The 11,993-nt window shown below is 36.6% G+C and overlaps 1 protein-coding gene across 1 annotated transcript; it reads right to left on the bottom strand.

Annotated features, from left to right (window-relative positions):
* Positions 1–7,379: 7,379 nt before the first annotated feature.
* LOC127632006 (somatostatin-1A-like) lies at positions 7,380–9,434 on the bottom strand. Its single transcript, XM_052110456.1, has 2 exons — positions 9,213–9,434; positions 7,380–7,905 (listed from the first exon to the last, which is right to left on the bottom strand). Exons 1-2 carry the CDS (start codon positions 9,348–9,350, stop codon positions 7,699–7,701), a joined length of 345 nt encoding a protein of 114 aa, XP_051966416.1. The 5' UTR covers positions 9,351–9,434; the 3' UTR covers positions 7,380–7,698.
* Positions 9,435–11,993: the final 2,559 nt, after the last annotated feature.

Here is an 11,993-nt window from a genome sequence, read left to right as displayed (position 1 = left end):
TTATAATCAGAATGTGGGCAATTACGGCAAAACAAACTGCATAATAAAGACGCATTGTTTACACATCAGAGAATCTGTTGCAGTCACTGGGGGCTAATGGACCCTGGGCTAAATCACGTCATTAAATGAATATTGATTTTGCTCTTGTGTAATTATATGAAGCTCCAAGAGTGTGAAGAATTTCAGTCTTTCAGAGATGTGAATCAATTCCAAATGTATGGTCATTTTACAGTCTTGTGATTATTGCAGTTGCACAGGCTTTTATAAAATACCAAACCAGGGTTTTTCCTGGCTTAAAATGAGGCGGAGGTGGTACCATACTGATAAAAAAGTGACGTTAAGAACACGTAAACGTTGTCTTTGCATTAATACACTCCTAATGACCTGGCAACTGAATAATAGTGTTAATTTTGTCATCTGTTTTTTTAATTTAGTCTTAGTCCTGTGTCAAATGTCCTTTTTAGTTTTTATCATATTTAGTCAACCTTATCCTATTTATTTATTTTAAGTTTTAGTAGACAAAGTCTGGGCATTTTAAGGTAGTTTTAGTCAATGAAAACTGTTGACATTTTAGTCATATTTTAGTAACATTTACTCATATTGACATTTTAGCCACTGAACACTGTAAACATTTTAAGCCGTAAGAGTATTATTGATAAGCATTTGTCAATCTAATTTATCCAAAACCAGTATATATATATATATATATATATATATATATATATATATATATATATACACACACATTTTATTGTTGTTGTCATTTTAGTATTATTTTTCACATAAGATTGATCTTATCATGATGATCTCATTAATGATGCATCACGTTGCGAGCTGCAGACAGTGGGGGTGAGAGACGAGTGTCTCCGTGTTAGAGTGCGTATTAGCCGGAGGAATTTTAAATCTCTACCGGTCTCGAATCCCGCTCAGATTGGGTCTCTTCCGCTACTGGTTGAAGCAGCTCTGACCGCACAGAGAATGACAGTTTTTAAGTTTGTGTTTATTTACATGGCACTCTCCCATATTATAGAAACTTTAATTAAGGATGAAATAAAGATATATCGGCAAGCTGTGATCTGTGTTTCTATCAGACCCTCGAGCTGCAGCGCTCTTGCGTGTTGTCATTATAGTTTTATATGATCTCAAGTTACGTTAAATGACATCAAGCGAGTATTCGACAACGGAATTTTTTTTATTATTATTGCCGATTTGCAGTTACAAATGACAATCCACCGAGTGCAATGCTTGTTAGTGTTTTCCATGAAGACACCCACCAGTCAGCCACCTAGTAATTCTATTTGCAGGAACAACTCTGTAAACACCACAACCCTTTGCAGATCTCATCTTCTTCCTATTCTTGATCTCTTACGTAAACTGAGCATATTTACATTTATACAAACGCTTTTATTCAAAGCAACTTCAATCAGTGTTTACTTTGAATCCAGACAATTAAGTAGTTTTTGGCTACATTTTTTAGTTCAGGTTTCGTTTTATATGTTTAGATAAATTATTATTTGTATACAAACATGATCCCCTTCCTCATGTAAGTGCGCTGGCCGCAGGGTGCACAAAACAATGAAATAAGCAAAGCAACAACCAAAAAAATTATAATAATGATTTAAACACAACAGAAATAAGCCACAACACAACAAAATTAAGTCACAAGTTCACAACACAATGGAAAAGCCACAACACAATGAAGATTAGCTATGTGAACATGACAAAATTATACTTATTTGTCCTTAAGTGCTCTAGCCAATACATTGTTGGGTTTCTGCCAGAACTCTTAATGCACAAAATTTAATCAACATTTGATCGAATCCGTACCTGGCAATGATGCTGGAAAAAAAACGTCAAAGTACATGCAGCTATTCTTGTGTACAGGCAGCTCTTATAAGGTAAAATTGCCTGTAAGCAGGCTGTACTCAGAGGAAATGTTCAACACTCTCTTGTGACATTGACCGGGGAACACTTGTAGTGACTTGAAGTGGGACGAGAAGCTCGCTGCATCTTTCGAGCAGCCTCATGATCTTTCCTGCATTGAATCAGACTGCCACATGATGCAAAATACAGTGCTTAAAAATGTAGCTTTGCTGTGGCTTAATTTAGCTTTGCTGTGACTTATTTGTGTTGTGTTGTGGCTGTTCCAATGTGTTGTGGCTTTATTTAGTTGTGTTGTGGCTTATTTGTGGCTAATCTGGTTGTGTACTTCTCGACCACAGTAAAATACTACTAATGTACAAACCTAGAAGTCACTTTATTTTTACCTCTTATTTTGCATCTTTTCACCTAGTTTCTTAAGAGAATGTCCTGAAACACTCATGGAGACCTAGCAAACACGCACTCATGAATTTAAACACAAGCACAAGCATACACCCTCCTCTCTGCTTCCATAATGTCAGTGTGGTGTCATTAAAAAGACAGATGAGACAGAGCTGTTAAAACTCCCTCTTTTGCCATTAATGCTGCCACTGAAAATAACACCAAAAATAATTAGCCACTTTAGACTGCCATATTGTCACACACAGATTTAATTAAAAGCGGCAGACTCTGAAGACTTCTTTTAAATAGAGATGCCGCAGAGTGTCAAATTGAAGTGTGTGGGTTATATGGACCTCTATAAAATATTAGGGAGGATGCAGCCACACACACACACACTCAAACACACATATTCACAGGTAAATGTTAGCTCAGGGAGTCACTGGGTTTGAGCATTTATTATTATAATGTTTATGATGATGAGGATTTAGATTATTATTATTAATATGGGTAGCATTCACTGATATATATATATATATATATATATATATATATATATATATATATATATATATATATATATATATATATATATATATATATGAGAAGGGAACCAGCTGAACAGTCAAATAGCTATTTAATAAAACAAAAAGACACAAACATAAACACACACAGCAGCTGCATGTTGCTCTCTCTCTCTCCCGAACTGCCGCAACCGGCTCGGCCTTATCCGTCTCCTATGCTAATTACCCTGATTGGGGGCCAGCCATGCACATTCACGGGACCCCACCTTCCTCCTCATCACACTCCTCCCTCCTTTGCCTCAGGCCGGGGACCCGTAGCATGACGTATACCCCCCCAATTTCAGAGCAGGATTTCACTGCCTTTCAAGACCTGGGAGGGAGACAGGGGGTGGGGGGGCAGGGGCTTAAGATGGAGAGACAATGAGAGGGAGGAGAGAGAGAGAGAGAAAAATGCTCCCCAGTTCCCAGACATGCCTTCACCTGGTCCTCGACCACTCCTCCACCTTCTGGTGGATGACAGCCGCTCCTCCCCAGGTGGACAGCAGCAAGTCCTCAACCCCTGGCAGATGGAACACCCCTCCGCATTCTGGCGGCTGGTAGCAAGCACCTCTACCCCTGGTAGCGGCTCCACCACTCCAGGCAGCCGGCAGCGAGCCCCTCCTCCCGGCAGCGGACGGCTGCAGCTGCTCATTTCGGTGAAATGAGGGAATTGCAGATGTAGTGAATATAGTTAGTAGTGTTGTATATGTACTGCTTGTATTACAAAGGCTATATAATTGGTAATTCCTTTGTAATGGTTATGTACAGTGGTCCACTTTATTTTTACAGTTCTATTTCCATGGAATTACTATGGACATACTAGTGAATATACCTAGTAGTTAATGCATACGTTATACATTCACCTTACCTAGCATACTTTAACTGAACACTGATTATCTTAACTGATTGGTATGTACCATGACATTACCCTCCTTTTATATCTTTGTAATTTCTGGCAATTTATGGAGGGATTTTTGATGACATACTTAGTAATTACGTGTGTTGACAGTTCTTATTTTGTACATATGCCGTAGCTACTAGACTAATATTTGAACTTGACTTTGCCAGGTGTCTTGCTTAAAATTACTAAGTACTAACCCTCTAAAGTACTGTATAGTTACTGCTGTGTTTTATATTAGGTTCTATGTAAGATCCCATCCAACTTCCAAAGCATGTATCACGAGTACTTACTAATATCTATCATTTTTTAAATTATATGTAAGTACTGTAATGTTTCACATTAGTTAACATGTACATACACTATAAGTAAGTGTCTGTTATTACCCCACACTTATCTGTAAGTACTAAATAATTACCATGTATGTACCATTGGTAAGTACAGTAATGTTTCATATTAGTTACCATTTACGAACACTTCAGGTAAGTACCCTTTTTTACTACACATTTGTCTGTAGGTACAATATATTATATTTATTTATATTCCATATATGAACCAAGAAAGTACACATACTGTTAAATAAAGTGCTAGTGAAGTATGTTTATACAGCACATTTCAAGCATCTTGGATTGCTTTACAAAGTACAAAGTTAAGAAATAAGAGCTTTTTTCAATATCAAAGATTCAGTATATGATTAAAGACTAAAATATTAAATGACTTTAGTTTAAAATTCAGGTTTATGGAAAAATAGTAATTACAGATTCTGCATACCTGTAGTTAAGAACCAGAAAATCTTCTTAAGAAAAAATAAAGTTCCTTTGGTTAACTTTTAAGAAGTTCATAAGTAGGTAACTAGCTATAAATGTTAATGTAAAGTTTAAGAAAAAAGATTCTTAAAAATTCTTAAGTCTTTTTGGGATTAGAAAAAAAATACTTAAAGCTACACTATGAAACTTTTGAAATAAACTTTTAACAATAAAACTGCATGCGTTTTGCTGGAAGAACATTGTTTTGGTAATGACGCAAGTTGTGCTTCGGCTCTACTCCTCTGCGTGAATTAATATGGATGGAGGCACCAGTGTACACATGGATACAGGGCATCTTATCAGAGCGAATAGACAAATTAATAATAAAAGAAAAGAAAAGAAAAGACGAATATCCGAACACATGTCATCTGAGCAGATAAGTGCAATGTCTTATGCTGTTGTTTTGACTTATTGGAAATATTGATGTTTTGAAATAAATGACGTTACAAAAGTTAGGCAACATTTGTTAACATTAGACTCAATGATTGCTAGTCTGATAAGGTCAAACATTGTGAAGTTGTAAAGTGCACGATATTATGGCCAAATAGACCAAGGCAGTAACTAATTTATAGATTGTCATCGTTACCAACCAAGACTCACATTTCCTTGGCATGCCCAGGACTAAATGATTTGTTTTATATAAATTATTGCCATTACATTTTTGCCTTTATATTCACATTACTCGCACACCATACATGCGCTACTGTAGACGGACCTTATTTTCTCTGTGTAAGGATATGACGTCAGCACACACAGGCGAATGACATATGTATGCAATTTCCCACTAAATAACATTTTGTTTGTTTTTAACAACAAAAAGGATACATAGTATTAAGTTAGGCAATAAGAATAAAAAAGTAGTTTTGGGAATCCTGCCCCTGCTGCCTCTTAGTGAATTGGTTTCAAATAAAAAAAAATATATTTTTTAATATTAGCTTTCAATATTGGCAAATACTGAACTTAAATTAACTAGGTTTCAAAACCAAATACAGTCGTATTGCAAAAATGAATGCTGTTCTTCCAAATAACATTACCAAGTTGTGGTGTTAACATTTCACAACAAGGTTGTATTCATTAACATAAGTAAACAATATTAGTTAATATGAACTAAGAATTAATAATATTTTTTTTAATAATAGTTGTTAATTTATTTTGAGCTAACATGAACTAACGATGAACAATTACTGTACTGTATATTTTCATAAATGAACAATAACCAAGAGTAATACATTCTGTAAATAGGCTTTGTTTGTTGTTAGTTCATGATACCCAGTGCATTAACTGTTAACTACCTTATTGTAAAGTGTTAAAACCGTTGAGGCATAAATTATGGAAAGGGTATTGGCTCCAAGACTTGATTCGACTTGAGTTGAAAACCATCAATGATCAATAAAGAAAAAGGCATTTGGTTACCCTTAGCTGTAGCAGGTTGCTTGATTGTGAAATTAGAAGAAAACGCTTACAAAATATTTGTATGCACTGATCAATATAGCTAGTTTATGTTGAATAATTCTTATAAAGGTTCATAAAAACTCTGGCTCCATTGCTAGCCCCAACTCTGATAGAAATTTTACCCTAAACATACTGTAACTGTAACATTAAAAGCCTGCTTAAAATCAAGTATTTTGATCTTTGAGGGTGATATAATGGTTAATTTTTCTAACAACAAATGTTCATTGTTTCTATTCAAAGTACCATAGATTCTAAACATACACAAAAACTACAAATAGAGCACACACACAACTGAAAAGAATATAGAGAGTGGTCCTATTGAAAGAATATGGTAAAAGATTGCATTTCATTTAGTGTACATAAAAGATGCTGCACTATGCCGTGTATGACATGTGATTTTCTCATGATGGCATGATTTTCAATGTAGAATTGTTAAAATGAGTTGTATGCAATCAGACAGGACCAAGAGCAAGAAAGAAAAAGGCTGACAGTAAAACGACCATTAAGTGCACAGCACCTGCTGTGTTCCTGGGTACTATTTCCTAAAATGTCACAGATAATGATGTGTTTTAAATGTAACTGCACATAACTAGAATAAGGGCAATAAGAGCAGAGTCCATATACTGTATGCGTCATATGAAAAAGCACTTGACATATTCATATTAAGAACAGGGGACCCCATTTCTGACAGCTAGTCAAATGTGCACAGCCTAAACTCCTCACTCCCTGTCAGTCTTACATTCTGCATTTTACCTCAGACAGGCTGTGCGGGGCGATAACACATTCACATTCACAAAGGGGGGAAAGGACCTTTTAAGTGGCAGGAAGAAATATACACACACGTTGCAGACCCACACCCACACACAAAGCCATAATTGTTTGAAAGCTTTCTTAACTGAATCTTTGAATGCTAAAGAGGAAAGGTTATTAAGAGTCTCTGTGATTCACCAGCCAAATCGAGTCTCGCTCTCTTTGTCAACTCTTCCACATACTAGTTGGCTCTCTCTGGATCTTAAATTAACCAAATGATTTCCACACAGTGCAGGTTATCATTAAAATGTATCTTAATGATAAGTTGCCAAAGCTCACACCTGCCACCACTTTAGCATGCATTGCATTACTGTTCAGAGAAATAATTACAAATATGTATTGAAGAGATCTATGCTAATCCACCTTGACATAATGTCTTTCCTCTTTTCAAGGATGACCTCAAAGTAGTCTAGGATAAATTGTATGTTTTCAAGGCTATGGCTTTTTAAACTGCTGGTAAAGACTAAAGCATCTAGCTCCGATGGTCAAAGTTTGCATTTGCTGCATTGGCATTCCAGTGAGGTACACACGTTTTGTGTATGCGTTTCTTGAGTTGGTGGGACAAATTCGCATTATGCATTGGCTCTGAAACATAGATTTTATTCAAACAAACAATCAAAAATAGTAATATCTGCTTTAATACGTAAAGTACAAGTAAAAGCAGATTTGCTCACATCCGTAAAACATTCTTTCCGATGACACATCAACAGCTTCGATACATAAATAGTCAATGAAAGCTATCATCGTTATAGGATAAATAGGCTATAGCCGTTTTTATTTTCTTATATACAGTCTGGATATGATCAGGAATGTGTGAAAGACTGAGAAAAGAAGGAATAAAAAAAGAAAATTAAAGCCAAAAAAAAAAAAAAAACACACACACACACAAAAAAAACGCTTTGTGTTGTAATTAACACGACGTGAAAGTTTTCCAGAAGAAGTTCTTGCATCCGGCTTTGCGCTCGCGGGGTGCTAGCATGGGACCGGCGGCTCGCTCCAGCTCGAGACGCACGTCATCTTTTTCCACAGAGCGAGACACATCCTCCGGCTCCAGGGCTTCGTTTTCTGCTTGCACGAGCTCTGAGAGCAGGTCTGCAAGTGTGTATCTGGCGATTTCCTAATGGTGAAAATTAAAAGAGAAAAATAAAATTATTGTCAAGTTAATTGTGATGAAATGTAGCCTACCCAGTACCCACATCACCTGTTGCCTGAAAGCGTCGAAAACACGACGTTAACGCAAGTCGACGTTGTACAAGGGTAAAGCATGTTCCTAATTGTTATTCGACGTTTTGTTTAGTACTAAATACGTTATTACACTATTAGGTGTCTCTCAGACAGAACGCGTTATTACGCTGAAAAGAAATAGACGGGACACAACAAATAGAACAGAACGACGGTGTCTCGAGACGCGTTTTTGAACAGTTGAAGTTCTATTTAACTTGACGCGTCGTATAAAAAACGCGACACAACGAAACATCAGAATGCAGGTGTTTCGAGAGGCGTTTTATTGAAGTTCCATTTAACTTGACGCGTCGTATAAAAACGCGGCGCAACGAATAGGTTAGAACAGAACGCATGTGTCTCTAGATGCGTTTAACAGCTGAAGTTCTAGGCTATATAAATTGACGCGTCTTATAAAAAACACTGCGCAACAAATAGAACAGAACGCTGGTGTCTCGAGACGCATTTTAACAGTTGAAGCTCTATTTAACTTGACGCGTCGTGTAAAAACGCGGCGTAACAAACAGAACAGAACGCAGGTGTCTCGAGACGTGTTTTAAACAGTTAAAGTTCTATTTTACTTGATACGGAGTTTAAAAACGCGGCGCTCCTGTTCAAGACGCTGAAATAGCAGGCACAGCTATCAAAGACGTCCGACTAGCGCATATTTACATCTAAAAACAGTGCAGAGAGGACATCAAATGCGTACATTTTGGGTTTTGCTCTATAGGACTTTCAAGGAGTTGCCGGTTACATCAATTTCAGCACCATGGACAGTTCACTCAGTTTTTTTTTATTCCTTCTCCTCAGTGATTTTTAACCGGCCAAGACAAAATATCAGCGTCACTCTTAACTCACCTGAAATAACAGCAAAAGGCAAACTTGAATATTTCTGGTAATCCAAATGTTTTATATGACTTTGGACGTTCTCTTTAAATACATATAGCTACATTTAGCCTATGCATTTGTTAAAGACTCTAGTCCGAAGCGAGGACTTTAATCCATTTATTTGTAATCATCTTTAACATTATTTGTAGCTTTCTTCCATTACCAAAAAGTAACGTTAAATTCATACTCAACGTAATGAGTAGGCTAATGTTGTTTTTTGTAATGGAAGAATATAAGTTTCAAATAAGCCTACCAGTTGTCCAACTACCTTCATTCACCACAGTTTACTATTGTTTTTGCTTTCATTTAGCCTACCTGTTTTCCAGCCGGGTTGAGGAGAGATCTTTGTAGAAGTTGGCGGAGTTTGGCGTCTGAAGGTGCTGCCGAGACGCTGCTGACAGCGAGCGCGAGCGACAGGAGCGCCAGTGCGCATTGGATACGCGTGGAGAGCATCTTTGAAAGTATTAATTTGAAAGGAAAGTGGAGGAAAGAGATGCGTTGCTTATCACTGCGTTAGTTGTAAGTTGCTTCTTCTATCTCTTTGCTCTTTCTGATGTAGCTCATTCCTCAAAACGTGCCTTTTAAACGATCCGCCTGACGTCAGGAGGTAAGGGGGTTTTCTCCGCGTGCGCGTGAGTGATGCTGAGTGACAAAGATGACACCGATTAGGGGTGTGAATCCGGCTGGAGATGAAAAGGATTAATGATCGATTTAACCTGCACCCGTCACTCCAACTCTGAAACACACAACCTAGTTGATACTGTATTCTTTCTCTCTCTGTGTTTTGTCACACATAGGCTATTTAGTCGTTCAGTATTTAATGCACGACAGATCTGTCATCATTGCATAAATTAACTTATTGTAGCCTGTTATGGCGACTAGAGGACACTTATGCGCACAGTGGGGGGCTCACTATATTTAGACGACAGTACATCAGTTCACACAGGTCCATAACCACCACAGTAATGAGCAGTGTTGGGTAAGTAACTCAAAAATAGTAATCCGCTACAATTTACGATAACACTTACAATAAGGTTCCTTTTGTTAACATTATTTAACAACATTAGTTAACATGAGCTTACAATCAACAATACTTTTACAGCATTTATAAATCTTAGTTAATGTTAATTTCAACAAATACGTTAATGCATTATGAACTAACAACTATTGTATTTGTATTAACTAACATTAACAAAGATTAATAAATGCTGTACAAAATGTCATTGTTTATTGTTTGTTAATGATAGCTAATGCATTAACAAATGGAACCTTATTGTAAAGTGTTACTCAAATTATTATTGACTTCTCTAAAATTAAAATCAAATTACTTTGCCATTTTTTTATATGGAAAAGTAATAACATCACTAATTATTTTCCCTTAAGTTACTTTTTAAAAAACTTTTAAAAGAAAGATTTTTGTTTTTCCTCAATAAATTCAAAATAATGTCTATATTTTGTCCTTGTTCATTGTTGTTGTCTTTTCAGCTGTCACAGAAACACAAACAAACAGAAATATGAACATAATGTATGCAAAACGTGTAATTTTAGAAGGATGTTTAACCTAAGTTATATTCTTAAAGGTAATTAATTTAACCAAAAGTCAGTAACTACTTTTATAGATTACAATAGCTATTTACTTTGTTATCAGATTACACCCAACACATGACATGGGATTAGTATATTCAGATTAATGGTCGATCAAGATGGGGTTTTGAATTATAATGCAGACATTAATATGTGATTACATCCTTTATTACACAAACCGTTTTGTTGCCCTTAGTGATATGGAGACTGTGTATTGCTACTTTGTGCATTTTGAAAAATGCCCATAAAAAAAGCAATTGATATATATATATATATATATATATATATATATATATATATATATATATATATATATATATATATATATATATATATATATATATTTTTTTTTAATAAATGTTTAATTTAATTAATGAATTATCTCACAACTTAAGGATTGTATGCAAAACATATTCCTAGACCACTGATTTTAAACCAGCCTAAGATACTTGGCTGGTCTTAGATGTCTGGTTTTAGAGGATTTTTGGAAAGTTTTGCTGGTCAGGCTGGGAGACCAGCTGGCCTTTTAACTAAACCAGCACAAGACCATTTTATATGCGCTAAGACCACCCTACCAGGCTGTTTCATTTTTTTCAGCAATGTATGGAAGATTCCAGTGTTGCTCTAAGTGGGTATGGTGCTGTCTGATGCTATTTGACATGGGCATAATTCAGATCCCTTTACCCTGACTTTGATTGATGGTCCTTTGGGTTGCGTTGGCTCATGCTTGAGCGCATTGACGTCAAGGTTTCTGAGAAGAGTCTGGTGTCCTGTTGCTTTCAGCGGGTTGGCCAGATAGTGGATGTGTTTGCCTCGTCCCTCCGTGGGGGTTCTCATTCCCCACTGTTCTTCCAATCAGGACGCAAGCTCCGATTAAGTGATGTTAATGGCCAGTCATGATCCGCACCGTGCGTGCCTTCCGGTTTGTCTTGTGTTAGCGGAGAACTCGCTCTAATTCCGTTGAACTAGTGGAGATGGTGTGACGTCGCACCCGTTCATGGGCTGCGAAGTGCGAACCCTGTGACTTGGGACGCATCCGAAGCGCTATTATTTACATAGGCATTATTTGTTTCTCAGAACATTGTTAAGTGCAAAGGAAGCTCAAACTTACGCTTACCTACAGTATGTTCCACAGCCTCAAATGCTAATTGCAGTTATATGTGGTTCGTGCGCAGTAACCCTTGAAACATATTTAGGCACATGTCTGAGGGCACTGATTGCTTTACAGTTGAAGTCAGAAATTTATATACACTTTTAAGTCATTAAAACAAATGTTTTAACCCCTCCACACATTTAATATTAGCAAACTTTTGGCAAGTCATTTAGGACATCTACTTTTTGCATGACACAGGTCATTTTTCCAACAATTGTTTACCGACAGATTGTTTCACTTTTTATTGACTATATCACAATTCCAGTGGGTCAAAAGTTTACATACACGAAGTTAACTGTGCCTTTAAGCAGCTTGGAAAATTCCAGAAAATGATGTCAAGCCTTAAGACAAATAGCCAA

This window comes from Xyrauchen texanus, chromosome 38, assembly GCF_025860055.1.
Source record: "Xyrauchen texanus isolate HMW12.3.18 chromosome 38, RBS_HiC_50CHRs, whole genome shotgun sequence".
Lineage (NCBI taxonomy): Eukaryota > Metazoa > Chordata > Actinopteri > Cypriniformes > Catostomidae > Xyrauchen > Xyrauchen texanus.
Note: the sequence above shows the minus strand (reverse complement) of the source record. Positions and strands in the feature narration are given on the sequence as shown.

What these genes read in the sequence shown, in the direction of transcription:
- LOC127632006 (XM_052110456.1), bottom strand. Translation starts at nt 9,350, where the DNA reads ATGCTCTCCACGCGTATCCAATGCGCACTGGCGCTCCTGTCGCTCGCG. An exon ending in TCAACCCGGCTGGAAAACAG is followed by an intron (nt 7,906 to 9,212) that starts GTAGGCTAAATG and finishes TTTCACCATTAG; the next exon opens with GAAATCGCCAGATACACACT.